The sequence below is a fragment of the Aspergillus homomorphus genome, assembly GCF_003184865.1.
Source record: "Aspergillus homomorphus CBS 101889 unplaced genomic scaffold BO97scaffold_8, whole genome shotgun sequence".
NCBI classification, from domain to species: Eukaryota; Fungi; Ascomycota; class Eurotiomycetes; order Eurotiales; family Aspergillaceae; genus Aspergillus; species Aspergillus homomorphus.
This window is the reverse complement of record NW_020291894.1, coordinates 558,881-575,644: the sequence shown is the minus strand read 5'-3', so window position 1 is coordinate 575,644 and position 16,764 is coordinate 558,881. Positions and strand designations below refer to the sequence as shown.

At 54.5% G+C, this 16,764-nt stretch overlaps 9 protein-coding genes across 9 annotated transcripts; 5 read left to right on the top strand and 4 right to left on the bottom strand.

Moving 5' to 3' along the window:
* Positions 1 to 30: 30 nt before the first annotated feature.
* On the top strand, positions 31 to 1,221 carry BO97DRAFT_422549 (uncharacterized protein; the record flags this gene model as incomplete). Its single annotated transcript, XM_025696801.1, has 2 exons — positions 31 to 116; positions 186 to 1,221. The coding sequence occupies 2 exons, from the start codon at positions 31 to 33 to the stop codon at positions 1,219 to 1,221; spliced, it is 1,122 nt and encodes a 373-aa protein (XP_025553811.1).
* Positions 1,222 to 1,351: 130 nt separating this feature from the next.
* On the bottom strand, positions 1,352 to 2,274 carry BO97DRAFT_340305 (DUF4112 domain-containing protein; the record flags this gene model as incomplete). Its single annotated transcript, XM_025691593.1, has 3 exons — positions 1,352 to 1,847; positions 1,911 to 2,125; positions 2,200 to 2,274. The coding sequence occupies 3 exons, from the start codon at positions 2,272 to 2,274 to the stop codon at positions 1,352 to 1,354; spliced, it is 786 nt and encodes a 261-aa protein (XP_025553810.1).
* Positions 2,275 to 2,753: 479 nt separating this feature from the next.
* On the top strand, positions 2,754 to 5,915 carry BO97DRAFT_441641 (decapping enzyme complex catalytic subunit DCP2). The gene is made up of 2 exons (XM_025698186.1): positions 2,754 to 3,094; positions 3,168 to 5,915. The coding sequence occupies exons 1-2, from the start codon at positions 3,064 to 3,066 to the stop codon at positions 5,678 to 5,680; spliced, it is 2,544 nt and encodes an 847-aa protein (XP_025553809.1). The 5' UTR covers positions 2,754 to 3,063; the 3' UTR covers positions 5,681 to 5,915.
* A 66-nt stretch (positions 5,916 to 5,981) lies between these two features.
* Positions 5,982 to 7,393, top strand: BO97DRAFT_404180 (YgfZ/GcvT domain-containing protein). The gene has a single exon (XM_025694912.1). It carries the CDS (start codon positions 6,008 to 6,010, stop codon positions 7,340 to 7,342), a length of 1,335 nt encoding a protein of 444 aa, XP_025553808.1. The 5' UTR covers positions 5,982 to 6,007; the 3' UTR covers positions 7,343 to 7,393.
* A 254-nt stretch (positions 7,394 to 7,647) lies between these two features.
* Positions 7,648 to 8,928, bottom strand: BO97DRAFT_317153 (putative cell cycle control protein (Cwf23); the record flags this gene model as incomplete). The annotated part of the gene is made up of 1 exon (XM_025691267.1): positions 7,648 to 8,928. A coding segment is annotated over one exon (1,281 nt), but the record flags the coding sequence as incomplete, so codon positions are not given.
* Positions 8,929 to 9,659: 731 nt separating this feature from the next.
* On the top strand, positions 9,660 to 11,292 carry BO97DRAFT_432820 (uncharacterized protein; the record flags this gene model as incomplete). Its single annotated transcript, XM_025697566.1, has 4 exons — positions 9,660 to 9,747; positions 9,804 to 10,193; positions 10,247 to 10,664; positions 10,701 to 11,292. 4 exons carry the CDS (start codon positions 9,660 to 9,662, stop codon positions 11,290 to 11,292), a joined length of 1,488 nt encoding a protein of 495 aa, XP_025553806.1.
* A 174-nt stretch (positions 11,293 to 11,466) lies between these two features.
* On the bottom strand, positions 11,467 to 12,855 carry BO97DRAFT_476542 (amidohydrolase family protein; the record flags this gene model as incomplete). Its single annotated transcript, XM_025700489.1, has 3 exons — positions 11,789 to 12,855; positions 11,678 to 11,752; positions 11,467 to 11,627 (listed from the first exon to the last, which is right to left on the bottom strand). Exons 1-3 carry the CDS (start codon positions 12,666 to 12,668, stop codon positions 11,467 to 11,469), a joined length of 1,116 nt encoding a protein of 371 aa, XP_025553805.1. The 5' UTR covers positions 12,669 to 12,855.
* Positions 12,856 to 13,217: 362 nt separating this feature from the next.
* BO97DRAFT_469049 (isopenicillin N synthase family dioxygenase) lies at positions 13,218 to 14,529 on the top strand (the record flags this gene model as incomplete). The annotated part of the gene is made up of 2 exons (XM_025699808.1): positions 13,218 to 13,457; positions 13,543 to 14,529. The coding sequence occupies exons 1-2, from the start codon at positions 13,368 to 13,370 to the stop codon at positions 14,527 to 14,529; spliced, it is 1,077 nt and encodes a 358-aa protein (XP_025553804.1). The 5' UTR covers positions 13,218 to 13,367.
* Positions 14,530 to 14,736: 207 nt separating this feature from the next.
* BO97DRAFT_404179 (SDR family oxidoreductase) lies at positions 14,737 to 15,988 on the bottom strand. The gene is made up of 2 exons (XM_025694911.1): positions 15,696 to 15,988; positions 14,737 to 15,618 (listed from the first exon to the last, which is right to left on the bottom strand). Exon 2 carries the CDS (start codon positions 15,602 to 15,604, stop codon positions 14,786 to 14,788), a length of 819 nt encoding a protein of 272 aa, XP_025553803.1. The 5' UTR covers positions 15,605 to 15,618; positions 15,696 to 15,988; the 3' UTR covers positions 14,737 to 14,785.
* Positions 15,989 to 16,764: the final 776 nt, after the last annotated feature.

Sequence of the window (16,764 nt, the reverse complement as noted above, 5' to 3'; positions counted from 1 at the left end):
TCGTTTGACGATATAATATTGACAACAACCATGCCGGGCAAGGAAATTCCAGAATCCTGCATGAACTGCCGCGAAGCGCAGCCTGCCTTCATCCTGCGCGGCCGTCATGTCTGTCAGTAAGTCTCACGATCGATCTCTTGTCGAAGTGGCGCCGCAGTGATTGATGGACAATGCGCCTCTTACAGAGCCTGCTATGTACGCTTCGTGAACTACAAGCCATTCAAACGCACGGAAAACTATCGCCTTAGGAAGAATATGCCACAAGATGAACCCTGCAGACTATTACTCCCACTTTCCTATGGCCTGTCGTCTACGGTCTTGCTGCATATGTTGCATGAGCAAATTGAAGTTATGCGCCTCAAGACGCATGGTCCTAAGGGCTTTGAGCTTCTCGTCCTTACAATCGATCCCTCGACTATTTCCTCTATACCTGCGCATGATGAAGCTTTTGAGACTGCCGAGAAACTCTTTCCTCACTGCTCCTTTACGACCATTCCGTTCTACAGCATTTTCGATTTTGATCCCAGCATTGGCGAAGTTATGTCTCAATATGCGAATGCGAGTTTCCAGGATCAAGCTTCGTTGTCTAATCAGGAACGCCTAGAAGCTTTCCGTGCATCTATCTCAACCGCGACTTCAAGAGCTGACGTCGACAACATCCTTATCAATCGACTTATTGTCGCCTTTGCGAAGAAGATGGAGTGTCGAGGCATAATGTGGGGGGATTCCGACAGCAAGCTGGCTGCCAAGACACTCGCAAATGTTGCAAAGGGTCGCGGCTCTTCGGTGACTTGGCAGGTGTGCGATGGCATGTCTCCTTATGGTCTCGAATACAATTTTCCTCTTCGGGACTTGTTCACTGTTGAATTGCACAACTATGCTAGCTTCTTCCCCGAACTTGCTGACCTCATTATTCCCCATCAGCCGACTTCGGAGAATACGCTTACAAAGAATCTGTCAATCGACGAGCTGATGGTCCGTTATGTCACTACACAGGGCGAGAAATACCCTGGTGTTATGTTGAACGTAACTAGAACAGCAAGCAAACTCCAATCATCCAGCACGCGTTCGGCGGAATATCAATGCAATCTTTGCGGGGCTCTCATGTCTAATAAGGATGCAGCTTCAACCACGCCACAGGCCACAGGCCTTCACTCGGACAGCCTGACTCCCAGGATATGTTATGCGTGTGCTCGATCCCGGCCCGAGCTAAGTTGCTAAAGACCGACAGTATAAACATCATAAGATCAGATTATATCTGGTGTCTGGAAATTACGTCAAGCTTCCCCAACATTAACAAACCCGGCCCAATCCTCATTTCCATATTACGGGTTGACATGCTACCTCATTGTCAGCGCCTGGTTGGCCGCGTGTTGTCGACGACTCCTCTCTCGAGATCGTCATCTTCCGGAGCTGCGCCGCCAAACCACCTTCGCTGCGACCGGTTTTTCTGTGGATGTTTTGCTGGCTCAGGCACCGCGGGTCCGTCAGTCCTAGAGTGCTTCTTACTTTTATGCCTCCTGGGTTCCTCTGAAGCACTTCCGTGATATCGATCATATTCATCGGGTAGACTCGCGTCTTCAGGTGCATCGGGTCCCCCTCCGTGCTTTGAAAGCGCTTTGGCTCCCTTTTCTCGCAGGTGCTTCTCCAAGAGCACGGCATTCCTTGTATTGCACTTATAGACGGCATCTGCAACGTCACCCACGAACGGAACCAGCCCTATAAAAAAGTCGATAATCACGTTGATCATCATCATCATGCGAATTCGTGCAGGAAGACCTCCATCGATACCCTCGCATGAACGCACGACCATCAAGGCGAGCGCTGCATCAGCAGCATCTCCGGCACTAGCGTTCTCGGCGCGTTAGCTTCTGACGGTCAGCTTAGATGTCGTCACCGCAAGTACTTACAAAGGGACTAGCCCAATCACACTTCCCCATCCAAACCTTATCCCACACAAGTTGAATAGAGAATAGTCCAGTTGGTATGCCCTTCTCTTGACCTGCGTTAGGACTTTCTTGTCGTGATCGGATAAACCTGGCGGTATCGCTTTACGCCTCTTCTGTGTCTTCTTGCCGAATGCCCGTCCTAGGCGGGAGGCAGGGACTTCTTCGAAGTATGGATCCTGCCACAACACAATACATTTTAGTTCATGAATTGCCACGAGTGTTGTCTGTCCACCTAGAGAATCTTTCTTACCTCTTGTCCAAAATGGTTTCTTGCCGACTCGGCTAGAATCCTTTTTCCAACCAGCGATGCAATCTGGGTCGTCATGGCTCGTTATGGCTTGTTGTCGCGCCGCAAACACCGTCAAGGGGGGCTTTCGGTGCAGAACCTATAAATCTGCCAAAAGTTTGCGCGCCGGGTTATGCTCCCTATTTCTTGCTCGGAAATATTTCAGATGTATATCTTTATCTTCGATTTATCTTCGTAGAATTTTGGATTGACATAACGCAAGTTCAGCTCGTAGAAGAGGATTAGCAGGTTTAAAAAGCTTGTGCAGCCAGTCGTTGACTTCAACGTCGATCGGCGCAACACACGAGCGAAATCCCCCGACGTCATCGGCTGACCTCCCGCCCTGTTACGTAGCTTCCGCCGACTCACGACGGCCATTCATTCACCAGCCACAGTGAGCACATGTCATTCCGGGTCAGCCACAATTTGTGGCGCGTGGCTGAGCGGGACCCTCTCCCCCTCCCTCAGGCTCCCCATTATTGATTCCGTCCTCGGACCATTGGTCCTTACCGAGCTCTCTTCCAACCTGATCAGGCCGTCGTCGGGTGTCGAACTGAGAAGAGTCACCTTCCTCGTTCCTTCACTTTTCACAACTTCCTATTAGCTTTCTTCGAGGCGCTTGAGCCATTGACTCGTCTCATTCCCTGTCTCGCTCACTCTCACAAAAGTACGCTTCAGGGGTGGCGCTTTGCCAAGCACCCTTCCTTGAAGCCGCGACCGCGCTGAGCTGTCCCCTCCATCTCTCTGTCTTGCGCTCTCTCCGTCCTCGTCTGGAGAGCCATTTGCCCTTACGTACCTCTGTTGAGATGCTAAACCACGTTTTCCAGTATGACAGAAATAAAAATGCAGTTGGAAGACTGTGAGTCCGGCCTTGACGCGCCGTCTCCGGCGCCGCCTCTGACACGAATCATGCTGACACGGTGGTCCCCCAGGGCTGGATGACTTATGCGTCCGCTTCATTATCAATTTACCACGGGAGGAACTTGAATCCGTCGAACGGATATGTTTCCAAGTCGAAGAAGCACAATGGTTCTACGAGGACTTCATTCGGCCGCTTGATCCGGCTCTTCCGTCGCTATCGCTGAAAGCGTTCGCGTTGCGCATCTTTCAACACTGTCCTTTGATGTCGCAATGGTCGCACTATCACCATATCACTGCCTTCTCCGAGTTCCTGGCTTACAAGACTCGTGTACCCGTTCGCGGAGCCATTATGCTGAACCAGGATATGGACGAAGTAGTCCTGGTCAAAGGCTGGAAGAAGGGTGCTAACTGGAGTTTCCCACGTGGCAAGATCAATAAGGGTGAGAAGGACATTGACTGCGCTATTCGTGAAGTCTACGAGGAGACTGGCTATGACATACGCGAGGCCGGACTCGTTCCGGATGAGAAGGACGCCAAGTTCATTGAGATCACCATGAGAGAACAGCACATGAGGCTGTACGTATTCCGCGGTGTGCCACAGGATGCCCATTTCGAACCTCGAACCCGCAAAGAGATCAGTAAGATCGAATGGTACAAACTATCGGAATTGCCGACACTCAAGAAGAGCAAACAGCAAGAGCAAGGACTCGTGGTAGCTAATGCAAACAAGTTCTACATGGTCGCGCCTTTCATGCACCCGTTGAAGAAATGGATTGCCCAGCAGAAGAAAATGGATGTCAAATTGCACCCAGGCGCCAGGTATCTCGTGCAGACTGAGGGAGAATTGTCAATGGATGAGACATCCCAGGCTGTGAATGGCTTTACGCCTAGTCACCTTCCCGCGCAGTTGGCCACTCCGAGCGATTTGCCAGAAGTCGCATCTTCAGAAGACGTTTCATCTCATCTCAAACGTCTATTGAACATCAACAGCGTCGTTCCCATCCAGGATGATCCTGCGAATGCGACTGCTTCTCAGGACCCAAGAACCGTCACCTCGAAGTCCAATGCCTTACTAGAACTCCTTAGAAGTGGTTCGTCGCAAGATGGTCTTCCACAAGTGCCTCAACCTGACAGGACTCTGCCGCCACTTGCCATTCCAGATAGTCTGCCATCAATGGGACCACCTTATCCTGATACAGCCACTTTCCCAGGGTTCCCTCAGCAAGCTCAGCATTCGCGAGGCCCTTTGCCGGTTAGTGCTACGCAATTCCCGCAGCCTTCAGTACCTCGTCCGTCGGCTTCAAATATCGGTCCACCCCCGCTTGCTCAACCCCCGCCCCCTCACTTGAGTCAGGCAGGCGCTCCACATGGTTATCACGGAATGCCGCCGTTCTTTGAGCATATACCCATGCAAGCAAGAATGTCCACGGCACCACCGAGTCAAATTCCTGGTCCGGCCCCATACCAACAAACAGGAGATCCGCAATTCTCTCATTCGGCACAGGCGCCAAATATGCAAGGCGCGACCGTGCCTCCTGCAAGCAAGCTGCCGCCGCCGAAGCTTACGAGTCATTCCCTTGCTTTGTTGAACGTGTTCAAAGATGACTCCAGCAAGACACCGAAAACATCCAATGCAAGTCTAGTCCCGCTGTCGGACAAGGTCCAGCCCCATGACAGGCGGCCATCACAACACCAAGACCAGCTTCTAAGCTTGCTGAGAGGGTCTGTTGCCCCTTCAAACACCGGACCAGCAGAATTGCCAGGCCAATCGGTGTCTCCGCCTAGGAAGCAAATTCTTCAGCGACCTCGCGGGGAGCACAGCCCCGCTCGGCAGCCCGCAGCCCATCGAAGAGTACCTTCGTCCTCAAAGGACCCCAGGCAGTCTTCAGCAGTACCCAGTCCTTTGTCAGGCGTGCCTCAACCTATGACGTCTTCTAAACCCTCCCCTAAAAGAGGAATGAACGGATCTACCCGCAGGGTCAAGAAGTCTGATCAGGTACAGACTCTCGCTTCTCCCATTACAATTTTGCCCAGGCCTCAATCTGCCAAGAAGGAACCGAACCCACTGCCGACGTCTTCGCAGTCCTCACGCACTCCTTCTCGGAATCGCGCTGTGAAGTCCGGCACCCCGGAGCCAGCCAAGCCATTCCAGCCTCAGATTCTGCGTCGCTCCGATAACGCCAACATCGTGGACCTGCTGCCCCTGAAGACTCAGGCGAACGAGCAAGAGCAGCAGCAAGCGGGTGATCAACTGGGCAATCCCGGGCGGGATTCGCAGCCTCAAGTGAGCTTTGATCGCCGGCCAAGCCAAACACCTGCACAAAGGGAAGCATTGCTGTCACTCTTTGGGAAAGCACCTGCCTCACCAGGAGTTTCTCCCGCCGAGCTTAGCACATCGGCACCAAAGGCCTCGGGTGCCTCAGGTGTCGTTAGCCCACTCACGCCGCTGAATATTGCTGCCGCCTCGCCTTTCGGTAGTGGAGTGGAGGACGGTCAACTTTCTCTCTCTAGTAAAGTTGCTCCGCCAGACAACAAGGCGTTTCTACTTGGTTTTCTGGAAGGTGTTGCCAAAGGCAACAAATAATATCACGAAGCTTATTGGACCTGGGGCTTGTCAGGGTCTATTAGATAGCTTTGTAGGACTGTGCAACTACGGTCCACGCCACCATTTTGAGTAACTCTTCCTGTCGAATATTGATCTTTTCCTCTCATCTACATGTACCCTCCCAACCTTAAATGACACCATAACTCGCGTATGCAAGGCCAAAACTTGCGTTTTTCTAGCGGGATTATGTCATGGCTATATGCTATTCTGCCACTCTGTACCGCCTACCGGCGGATATCCTACATTGTATCTACTACACATTTCTAAGCCGAACAAAAGTGACCTCTTGACGGTCACCGCACAAGAATGATTATTTCCAACCCAACACGCACGGTGTGCGCTCGCTGCGTCAGTCGCAGCCGCTACTTCTCCACGACTGTTCATCGCAACACTTCCGCTCCCGAAAATGCGAACCCTGCTCGCCCGCCCGCAGCCGGCTATACTCGACTCAAGCACCGCGGCCTCATCCACGCCACGGGGCAAGACAGCCAGGCCTTCCTCCAGGGCCTCATCACGCAGAACATGAACACGCTGGATCACGAAAAGAAAGGCTCGTACGCCGCATTCCTCAATTCGCAAGGCCGCATCCTGAACGACGCCTTCATATACCCGGCCCCCGCGGTGGACGGCGGGCCCGGGTGGTTCATCGAGGCGGCCGTGGACCAAATACCCGCGCTCGTGAAGCGCCTGAAGCGCCACAGGCTGCGGTCCAAGGTGCAGATTCGGGCTCTCGATGCGGACGAACGCACCGTGTGGGCGTCGTGGGGCGAGAACGAACGCGAGGGCCGCTGGGCGACGTACAGCATGAGGTACAATGACTCGGACGGGCGTTGGCCGATGGACCGGGTCCTCGGCTGCGAGGACACGCGGGCGCCCGGGTTCGGACTGCGGATCCTTGCGCCTGACACCGTGGATCTGCGCACGCACTTTGAGCACGCGTCGAGACCGTACGAGAACCCGCTCGCCGATGGTGCGCAGGAGGTGGGCTTGGACTCCTACCACGTGCGGCGCATGCTGCACGGCATCGCCGAGGGCACCGCCGAACTCCTGCACAAGCCCTCGCTGCCGCTCGAATGCAACTTCGACATGGCCGGGGCCATCGACTTCCGCAAGGGCTGCTACATCGGCCAGGAGCTGACAATCCGCACCAAGCATACCGGCCTCGTGCGCAAGCGCATCCTCCCCGTTCAGCTGTATGCCGGCTCCTCGATCCCCGATGGCGATCTCCCCGTCTACAACCCCGCCGCCCTGGGCACGACGCTGCCCCCACCGCCCTCGGGCCTGGAGATCGCGAAGCTTCGCGGCATGACCGGGGGCCGCAGCGCCGGCAGGTTCCTGGCTGGGATTGGGAATATAGGCCTTGCGTTGTGTCGGGTGGAGATGATGACGCCGGTGAGCCCTACGGGCGAGAATAGGGAGTTTCACCCGGATCGAGAGTTCACCATCACTTGGGACGCCCCGGCGGAGGATGGTTCGCCGAGTTCTAGGACTGTCAAGATCAAGGCCTTCGTGCCGCCGTGGCTGCAACACTATATCGCCTCCACGAGGAACCCTCCCCGTGCTCGTGATCCCATCCGTGAGCAACAGCGCGCGAAGGAGCTTGCTGAGCGGTTGGAGGAGGAGGAGGAGGAGGAATCTTAACGCTACGAATAAGCCTCTTCGCATGTGTCCTGAGTTGATGTACAGTACTTGTATGATAAATGAGTTTATAGATAAATTTCATTCCTTCCAATTGACCAAAGTAGTTGGTATAAGTATCATAAAACTTCGATAAGGGTATCTCTATGCTATAGCAAGATGTCTATATGAATCAAGGCGAGAATTTCACATGCGTGCGTATGAGTGACATGTCAGCTCACTCGCGGGCAGTTGTCGTTAAAGTGCGTTAGAAGACGGAGGTGCGGGAATGCAGTAGGGGCTCAAGAAGCTTGGGCTGCTGCAGCTTCAGCGGCATCCGCGGCTTCATCTTCCTTTCTCAGCTGCTCTTCCAGGGCCTTGCGTTCTTTCTCTCGCTGTGCGTTCCGTAGTCGCATCAAGGTCAACTCTTCCATGCTCGGTGCTTTCGACCCGTTCGTAGAGCCGGCAGCAGGAGCAGGTTTCGTAGAATTGGCCGCCGCTGCGGCAAACGAGCCAAAGGAGGGCGCCTTTGCAGGACCCCTGGCAGCATTACCAGTTCCTGCCGCCTTCAAACCGGAGAAATTGAATGTGGGTTTGGAGGGGGCTGCCGAAGTGGGAGCTTTGTCTGCCGCTGCGTTGGAAGTCGACGACGCGGTGCCACTTGTTGCTTCGGGGCTGAGCTCAGGCTGAGCACCTGATGCCCAGAAGACCGATTCGATGGTCGACCAGTCACTGTCCGCACTCTGGCTTCCTTTCTTCTTTTCACTGTCCAAAACAGCGGCGTGCGCGCTGACGATCGAGGCGAAGATGACGACTCCGGTGGCGACGGTCTTCTTCTCACGCTGTTCGCCCAGGCGCTGCCGCTTATCCTTGAGAAGCAGCACGTTCTCGACCTTTCCGAACGGAGCAAACAGGGTCCTCAAGCGCTCAGCATCCAGATCCAGCCCCCGTCCCTCGCGCACCCAGCGCACTTTCACCCCGCGCTCCAACTCTGGCACATTGGTGCCCCCTTCCTGCGACCGGTCGACCTTCATACTACTCCGATCGGCCGCCTTGCGCGCCTCCTCCTCCTCACGCCGCATGATCCTCTCCTCCTCCATCATCTCCCTCTTAATCTGCTCCTCGGCCTCGCGCCGCCTCCGCCGCCCATCCTCCGCAATCCGATCAATCTCCCTCTGCAACTTGGCCTCGGCATCGGCATCCCCGTCCATGCCCATCGTCGTCCCCATCCACGCCCTCTTGACGCCCCGCTGCCCCCCGGCCATCTCCGCCACGCCCGCGCGCTCCCTCGCCTCCAGATCCTCGCGCATCTTCCGCTTCGCCGAATCCATCATCTCGCGCTCGCGCTGCTTGCGCTGTCGCGCCTCCCGCGCGTTGTCATAGAGCTGCCGCACGGCCGGATCCGAGAGTACATCGTAGGCGATCTGTAGGAGGTGGAACTTGTCGATGTCTGCCGGCGTGGGGTTCGCGATCTTGTCCGGGTGGTACTTCAACGCCGTTCGGCGGTAGGCTCTTCGGATTTCGGTTTCGGCTGCTGCTGGTGAGATATCGAGGAGCGCGTAGAAGTCTTCTGTTGAGGCCGCGTGGGCTTTGAGGTCGTCCTTGGAGGAGGACATTGTGACGGTTGGGCCGGTTGTCGGTGTTGGTGTGGGTGGGTTGGGCTCGGGGTTTGGTTTTCGGATAGGGAGTGGTAGAATTTGACCCGGGAGGGTATATTGAAATATCGGATTGATGGTAAGGGAGAAATACGCGGCAATCGTTGCACGTCGTTTGGCGTGGTGAGCCTTTGAGGTGAAGAGGGTTGAAGACTAAAAAGTGCAGCTGCTGCGACGGGTAAAAGACGTTTGGGCGGAGCGGAAGTCAATGGCGGTGGCGGAATGCGATTCGGGGAGCTATCACTGTCATAGTTAGTCACTTCCAGCTGTAAGCATGGCCTCGATAAAATAAAATCAATTTCCCTCCCATATTTATCGTAATAGATTTCTGGCTTATCTGTTCTTATGCTGTGATTGACTCGCTAAAGTAGAAGTCTGCCTATTGTTCTCTAACAATATTTGTGTTTGACGCGCTGTACTTATATATACTTTCTTAGTATCAAGGTCTACAGTAGACAATATGTCCGGCTCCTTCCTCTTTCAGTGGTTGTTCGACAGACCGTGGACTAAACAATGTTCGCACTGACAGGTCTAACTCTCCGACATTATGCAAGATGTCGTTGAATCTTGATGTATGGGTATACAGCGACAATCGCACGCTCATCTTCCGGATCTGAAGACATTACGAGGATCATTCCCGGTGCTGCAGCTCAAGTCCCCCTGCTACGTCAGACCAGTCAGCCAGGATGGCCGACAGCACTATACCCTCACCTGCTCAGCTGGCTCTAGCACTGGCTATCGTGAAGCAGAAACCAATTGAGACTACAATGAAGGGTACACATTTCCTCCGTTCTGTGTTGGCCAGTGTAGGGACACTAACCAAAGATCAGATTACTTCACCCATATCCGACAGTTCATCAAATCAGTCCCGCCGACAGATCGACCGACAAACCGAGACCAATACTTCGACAGCGTCGCCTTCTGGCAGAAGGCCTACGAACGATCCGAAGCCGAACAAAGCAAGCTCCTTGACCGCATATACGAGCTGGAACAACGCAACGAAGTGCTTAGCGCGAAGCTGCAGGGCCCGAATGCTGCTAAGAACGATATTGCTAACGAGGCCATGAAGCGTAAGGCTACGTTGGATGATAATGCGGCTGGATCGGCTGGATCAAGGAAGAAAAGCAAGATGCAGACGCAGTCACAGGGCAGGACTACCAACTTGACTGACTATATCTCAGGTGGGCTTGGTGATCATCTACCTGAGTATGTGGAAGAGCGTGAGTCGACTGCATATATCGGGAGTGTGCGAAATGCTAACGAGTTGATCTAGCCACAGCGTCGTTCATGAGAAGATTCTATACCTTGCAAAAAGCTTCACAGCGATGTACAAACATTTCGGCTGTGGTGCTTGCTGCTGCTGAGCTATGCTCCATCGCGATCGAGGATATAGTTCGGGCGGTCCAGCAGCAATCTGAGCTTTGGTCTGAAGGAAAGGATGCGCCTCCAGTCCAAAGACCAAGTATAGCGGTGATCCTAAAAAGTATATACTGCGCCTATGGATTACTACTCAAAGCATTGAAGAAGATACCTGTGAATGAGTCAACATTGCAAGGTCGTGGACAGATCACTTTCCACATCGTGCGGCTATACGAGACAGTAATCCAAGCTCTGGGCAGCTATTGCCAGGACAGAGTCCAGCATCAAATGTCAACTGGAGTTTCAGCGAGCAAAGCCAAGCCAGCTGCGAGGTCGAGGAGGACCAAAACATCTCAATTGGATAATAGAAAAGATACAAGTACGGAAGATGAGGTCGCCGCACACTTGAGTCTACTAATCAGTAACATGACTTCCTCACTGGACAGAGGTTGCACAAAGACCTCAGATCTACGGGATGGATTCAGCTTCGTGTTGCTGAATCGTGTCGGCCAGTTACTCTGCTTATTTGTCTTCAAGGACCTTCACCAGCGATCCGATCTCCATGTAGATCCTGCTAGTCTGTCGCTTCCGCCTGGCCTCAAGGATATGCAGCTCGGTGGGGCATCGATCCTCGCTGCTGGGTTGGAGGCCAAACATCTTATACCACCCTTGGAGAGATTGGTGGTCATAGTGGATCCACCCTTATCATCCACAAGACCCGACAGCGACTTGGGACATGCAGCAGGGATCAGAGAGACTTTGCAAAATACTCTTCTACAAGCAGTATTCGGCGGGAGCTCCATTGTTGGGGAAGCTTTACGCCCGCTCCGGCATAATACTGAAGATGATGCTTTGAACAGCATTCTCAACAGGGTGAAAGTTCCTGAGCCTTCAGCACCAGAATGGTTTGTTCAAGAGGTTTGGAGTCTTCTCGGCTGGAACCTCGTCGTCGGAAGATAGTTGGAGTAGGTACCAGAATGATGCTCACCATATGATATCATATATCATATATCTCATGTCTTTACGGAGACCCACGACCGACACATGTATAAATAGCATGGTAATATACGATTGCTATAAGGCACAAAAACATCGAGATATTTCTTCGCGATTCACTTATCGTACACCCAGATGTCATTTCAGGTTCAAGATGCGAGCCGCGTTCCCGCCTAGAACCCCTGCAACGGTGTCGCTTTCTCCGTCAAAGGCGGCATGAATAGCCTTATAGTTCGTGGTCACGCTCGGCCATTCCTCGTCATCTTTGCTCAACGGGGGGAAGAACGGGTGATCAGTTCCTGTTGATAGTCAGCGTCAATGGATACCAGCGAAGTTTCAGGATCCATACCGAAGAGTAGGCGGTCCGCACCACCGGCTGCAGCCACCGCGGCTTTCAGGCCGGCAGTACCGTAGACTACAGCATCTAGATAGATATTCGTATTGAGAACATCCCACACACTTCTTTGTGGGCCAGGCACGCCGCCTCCATTGGCAACGAACTTGCGCTCATGCAGGATGCAGCTCTCAATCCTCCCAGCCAGAAAAGGAAGAGTGCCGCCAGAGTGCGCCAACAGGATTTTCAACCCCGGGAACCGATCGAACACCCCGGCCAGCAACATCCGCGTCACCGCAATGGTCGTCTCCAGCGGGAACCCCAGTGCGAGGGGCAGCACATGACCGTAGCGATTCATGGCCTCGGATCCCCCGAAAGCCTCATCCGGCAGTCCGTAGTGTGGATGCAGAAACAGCACCGAGTCAGTCTCCTGCAACGCCTTCCAAACCGGGTCCAGGCCACTATCATCCAGCCCCTTCCCCAACCCAGTCGTGCCCATAATCACGCCCCGCAGATGGGGCAAGGTCTTCAGCCTCTCGATCTCGCGGACGACCACGTCCGCACTGGGCGCACTGAGCGGCAGCGCGCCGAACGCAAACAAAGTCTCCTTCTCGTGCAGCGCCCGCGTGTTCTCGGGGTCCGCGGCGTGGTTCACCCGCGCGCAGGTCGCCTCCAGGTCGTCGTTGATGCGCTCCGCCCAGCTCTGCGCTTCGTCCGGTGCTAGGAAGTCCAGCCACGGGTTGGCCAACGAGATCACGCTGCTGTTGATGCCGTGGCGGCGCATGAACGCTAGCTTCACCTCGATGTCGGAGTACGACGAGTCCACGGGCCGCCCGCGCTGGTCGATCCGGATGGATGGGTCGTCGTCCGATGAGAGAATTATCAGCCGTGGAGTCCCGCTGTCGCTCGGGTCGTGCACGTACGGCACCGTCTTGCGAGCCCGGAGCATCTGCATGTATGACGGGGGGTAGACGTGCGTGTGGATGTCGACGATCAGAGGCGCCATGGTTGTGTCTGGTTGTTCTGCAGGCTTGATGAGAGAATGGGTTCAATGTGTAGTGGACGGGCGATGGACTGAGTTGAAGTTGGCTATGGGAGGGGACGAATGGAGGGGCAGGAGTAGAAATGAGGGGTTCGATTGACATGCAGTGCAGTGGTCGATAGTTACTTCACCCTGCATAAAATGACTTATCAGTACTGTACTGCCAGCAGCCTGCGACCATGTCCCCTCAATTCTCTCTGCAGCGATAAAATATTCAAAGGACTGGTTATCTGGTGGACACGGGTACCTTAGATCTCAATATCTATCTTATCAGGATCCTGGGGTACATGGGTCAGTAAACAAGCGATAAGCGACCCAAGTTGATCTATCGCCATATCGCCCCCTCCCACATGATTGACTGTCAAGCCTTATCTTTCCCCGCCATGTCCAAGCCAACAGACTGGTGTACTAAGTACATACATGTGTACTTTGTTCCCATGTGGTTTTCCCATGTGGTGCCATGCTCGTCCATTCATCGTTCTCTGCTCCTGCGGCCCTTCCCTGGTTCTGAGGAGCGGATAAGTACAGTAGTGATCTCACTGCTTTCCACATGGCCTTCTCCTCCTCTGCCACGTCTTCTGCAGTACTCATAAACATATCAAGCGATCGATGCTCATCTTCTCGTCTCGTTAATATCCATCCAGGTCAGATCCTGAAGTCTTTATGCCTGAACTCAACATGGAAGGCAACCTGCCCAAGCAGCAGTGCCAACCTGTAACCACGGCGATCGAGAAAGACGACCTGGTGATTCCTGTAAGTCGCCCGCGGAGACTAGAGTCTCGCCTGTGGTACGGACGCTGGACTTCATGGATTGTCCCTGCTGACGGTCTCTTCGTAGATCATCGACTTCGGGCCCTTCCTGCATGGAACCCCGGCCGACAAGCATGAAGTCGCCATGTCCGTCGTACACGCCTTCAAGACCTCCGGCTTCCTCTACCTCAAGGATCACGGCGTGCCACCATCCGTGGTTAGCCACGTCTTTAGCTCGTCCGCCCGTTTCTTCGCGCGGCCCCAGGGTCAGAAAGACAGCCTGTGCTGGACGACTCCACAGGCGAACCGTGGTTATGTGAAGACGGGCCAAGAGAAGCTCAGCACGGTGGATGACGTCCCAGCTGCTTCTGGCGATGCACGCAGCATCCCGGATCTCAAGGAGACCATGGAGATCGGCCGGGAAGGCGTGGACGGTCTTCCCAACCGCTGGCCCGATCATCTCGACGCCGAGGGCCAGGACTTCAAGGCGGTGATGCTGTCATTCTTCGACATGTGCAAGGCGCTACACACCGAGGTGATGCGGGCTATCGCGCTGGGCATGCATCTGCCGGAGCACTATTTCGACTCGTACGTCGACGCCGGCGACAACAACCTGCGCTTACTGCATTATCCGGCCGTCGATAAGAGCGTCTTCAAGAGTAATCCGCTGCAGGTGCGTGCGGGCGAGCACAGCGATTACGGCTCCATCACCCTGCTCTTCCAGGATGGGTGCGGCGGACTCCAGGTTCGTAGCCCCAGGGGCACCTTTGTGGACGCGGTCCCCGTTGCCGATACCGTGGTCGTCAACGCGGGGGACCTGCTGGCCCGTTGGTCGAATGAGACCATTAAGAGCACTAGACACCGCGTTGTAGAGCCTCCCAAGGTGGTCGACGGCGAGGATGACTCGTCCGGCGTGTATCCGGATCGCTACAGCATCGCATACTTTTGCAATCCCAATAATGACCAGTTGATTGAAGCTATCCCGGGCACCTACGGAGAGGATATCCGCCCGCTGAAGTACCCTGGAATCACGGCAGGTGACTACCTGGTCCAGCGGCTCACAGCAACCTACTGATTTCATGATGCCGAGCCGGCGTCTGAGGAGTATGCTTATTTCTTTTATTTATTTCAGGGCCTCTTTTCAACTTGACATCGCGATATCGTCCAGCGGTATGATATATACGGGGACTGAAGCTGAATTGAACTTGACGATGTGAGCAGAATCTTGTACGGAGCATATGTATCGAGGTCACTTGACATTTTATTCTAAGATCTAGTATTCCACAGTATATGCGCGAAAAGAAGTCTTGTTATTTGTGCCATCTCTGCGGTTAATATGTGCAGGGGACAGCGCTCACTCTGCCTCCATCGGTTACGGTGATATTGCCGTTCAGATACGCACCTGAGGGCCCAGCCATCCACAGGATCAGACTGGCCATGTCTTGCTCGCTACCCGCACGTGTTAGTGGGATCATGTCGCGGGGGAAAGAGCCGTCGGAGACACCCTTGTCGCCGTCTTGGAAGTTCATGGTCGACATCTCCGAGAGGTACAGGCCCGGCGCGATCCCGTTGACCCGGATGTCGTACGACGACAGCGTGGTGGCAAGGACCTTGATCAGCTGGGTGGTCGAGGCCTTGGAAAGGTTGTACGCGAAGCTAAACGGTACCCGACGGTTGAAGCCTGCGATCGAACTGGTGATGATGACCTGGGCGGTCGGTGCCGACGGCTTGTTCTTCTCCGGCGCCGGTCTCCTTTTGTTGGCTGCTTCGAGCAAGGGCAGGAACGCTAGGACCGTGAAGTAGGCGCCCGTGACATTGACGTGGAACACCTTCGAGAACTCTTCCATCGAGGCGGACCAGAGTTGGTCGCGCACCTCGGATAGGCTGGGAAGTGATCCGTCAGGCTTGGGACCAGGGGGACGGTTCACCGGACCCATCACCCCGCTGTTTGCGATCAGCAGATCAACATGTTCTGTCTGCGCCGAGACTGCATCGTAGGCCGCTTGTAATGAGTCCTTGGATGAGATGTCGGCCGGGATGGGGATTATCGCGCCCTTGGAGCTCAGGGCCGCCGTCTCTTTCAGGGCCTCTTCGCGGCGACCCATGATAAACACCTTGGACGCACCGTTCTCGGCCAGCGTGTGAGCCATGATCCGACCCAGCCCTGTCAGCGGAAGCCTGGGTCAGTGGCAACGTCCTGAACACGTCCTGGGGTCGTGTCGCGCGGAGGAGGGAACTCACCACTCCCACCACCGGTGATCACGACTACTAGGCCCTCGACGGAGAATAACTCCGTGACTCGCAAGTGTGACATGGTGCAATGAGACAATCCTTTCTAATTGAGGAAGACAAATGGGATAGTTGAAGCGTATGGCTGGTTGCGAGTTGTGTTGCAGAAGTACAGTACAGTTGCTCTCCGTACTGTGCAAGGGACAGTCAGCAACCAGGCAAGCTGCGGGGTAATCCTGGTGGTGGTTCTCGGCCGTTCCCGATCACGTCACACTGCTATTGTTCGCATCGATCCTTGTCCTTCTCTCGTTCTCAACTCCATCCATCGGCATCGAAACCATCGAACACCACCAGCTCCAGCTCAATTGCCATGAGCACTAGCTAAGCTCCAAGCCATGGTTTGTCAGGAACCGCATTGGCGGGAGCATTACCGAATTGGCCCGGTCGAAACGGCAGCTGGCAGTGAAGAGATGATGACGCCGTAAAGAGGTCACACACACCTACCTTTTCCGGCGGCGGAGATGAATGCAATTCCACCAGATCCGACCTTCTTCTCTTATGTAACCACGTCTGCGCTCTCTGATTCCCTGGATAAATATTCCTGATGACTCAAAGGGCTCCATTTTTCCTGCACGTCACTCTGACTTCCTCTGAACGTCTCGGAGCCTGACTCGAAGCGGCGCTATCAGATATCTAAGGTGTGTCTGGGCAAGTGGAGCACGGGATTCAGAGTGGGCCTTTCTTTTTGTCGGCCAAGTTCTTCAGCTATAGTTCTACTGAATATTGATTGTCTGCGAGCTCGGGCTGACTGAACCATGGCATTTCAAGGTTGTGTCACAGTGCGAGGGCTGATCAAGACCCCTTTCGGACGGAGATCGCCCCTAGCTCCCTGATTTCGCCAGCTCGTCATGCTCTCTCCACTGACGGCCCCATTCTATACTACACACTTCTTTGTCCATGAAAAACCATGGAAACAACGTCCACCCGTCTACTACTCTGTGCATGCCAACCTTAAGCTCAGCCTTATTCGGCTCTTGCCCAATGTCTGGTTGCCGACCTCGCCGGATGGATCAACACGGTG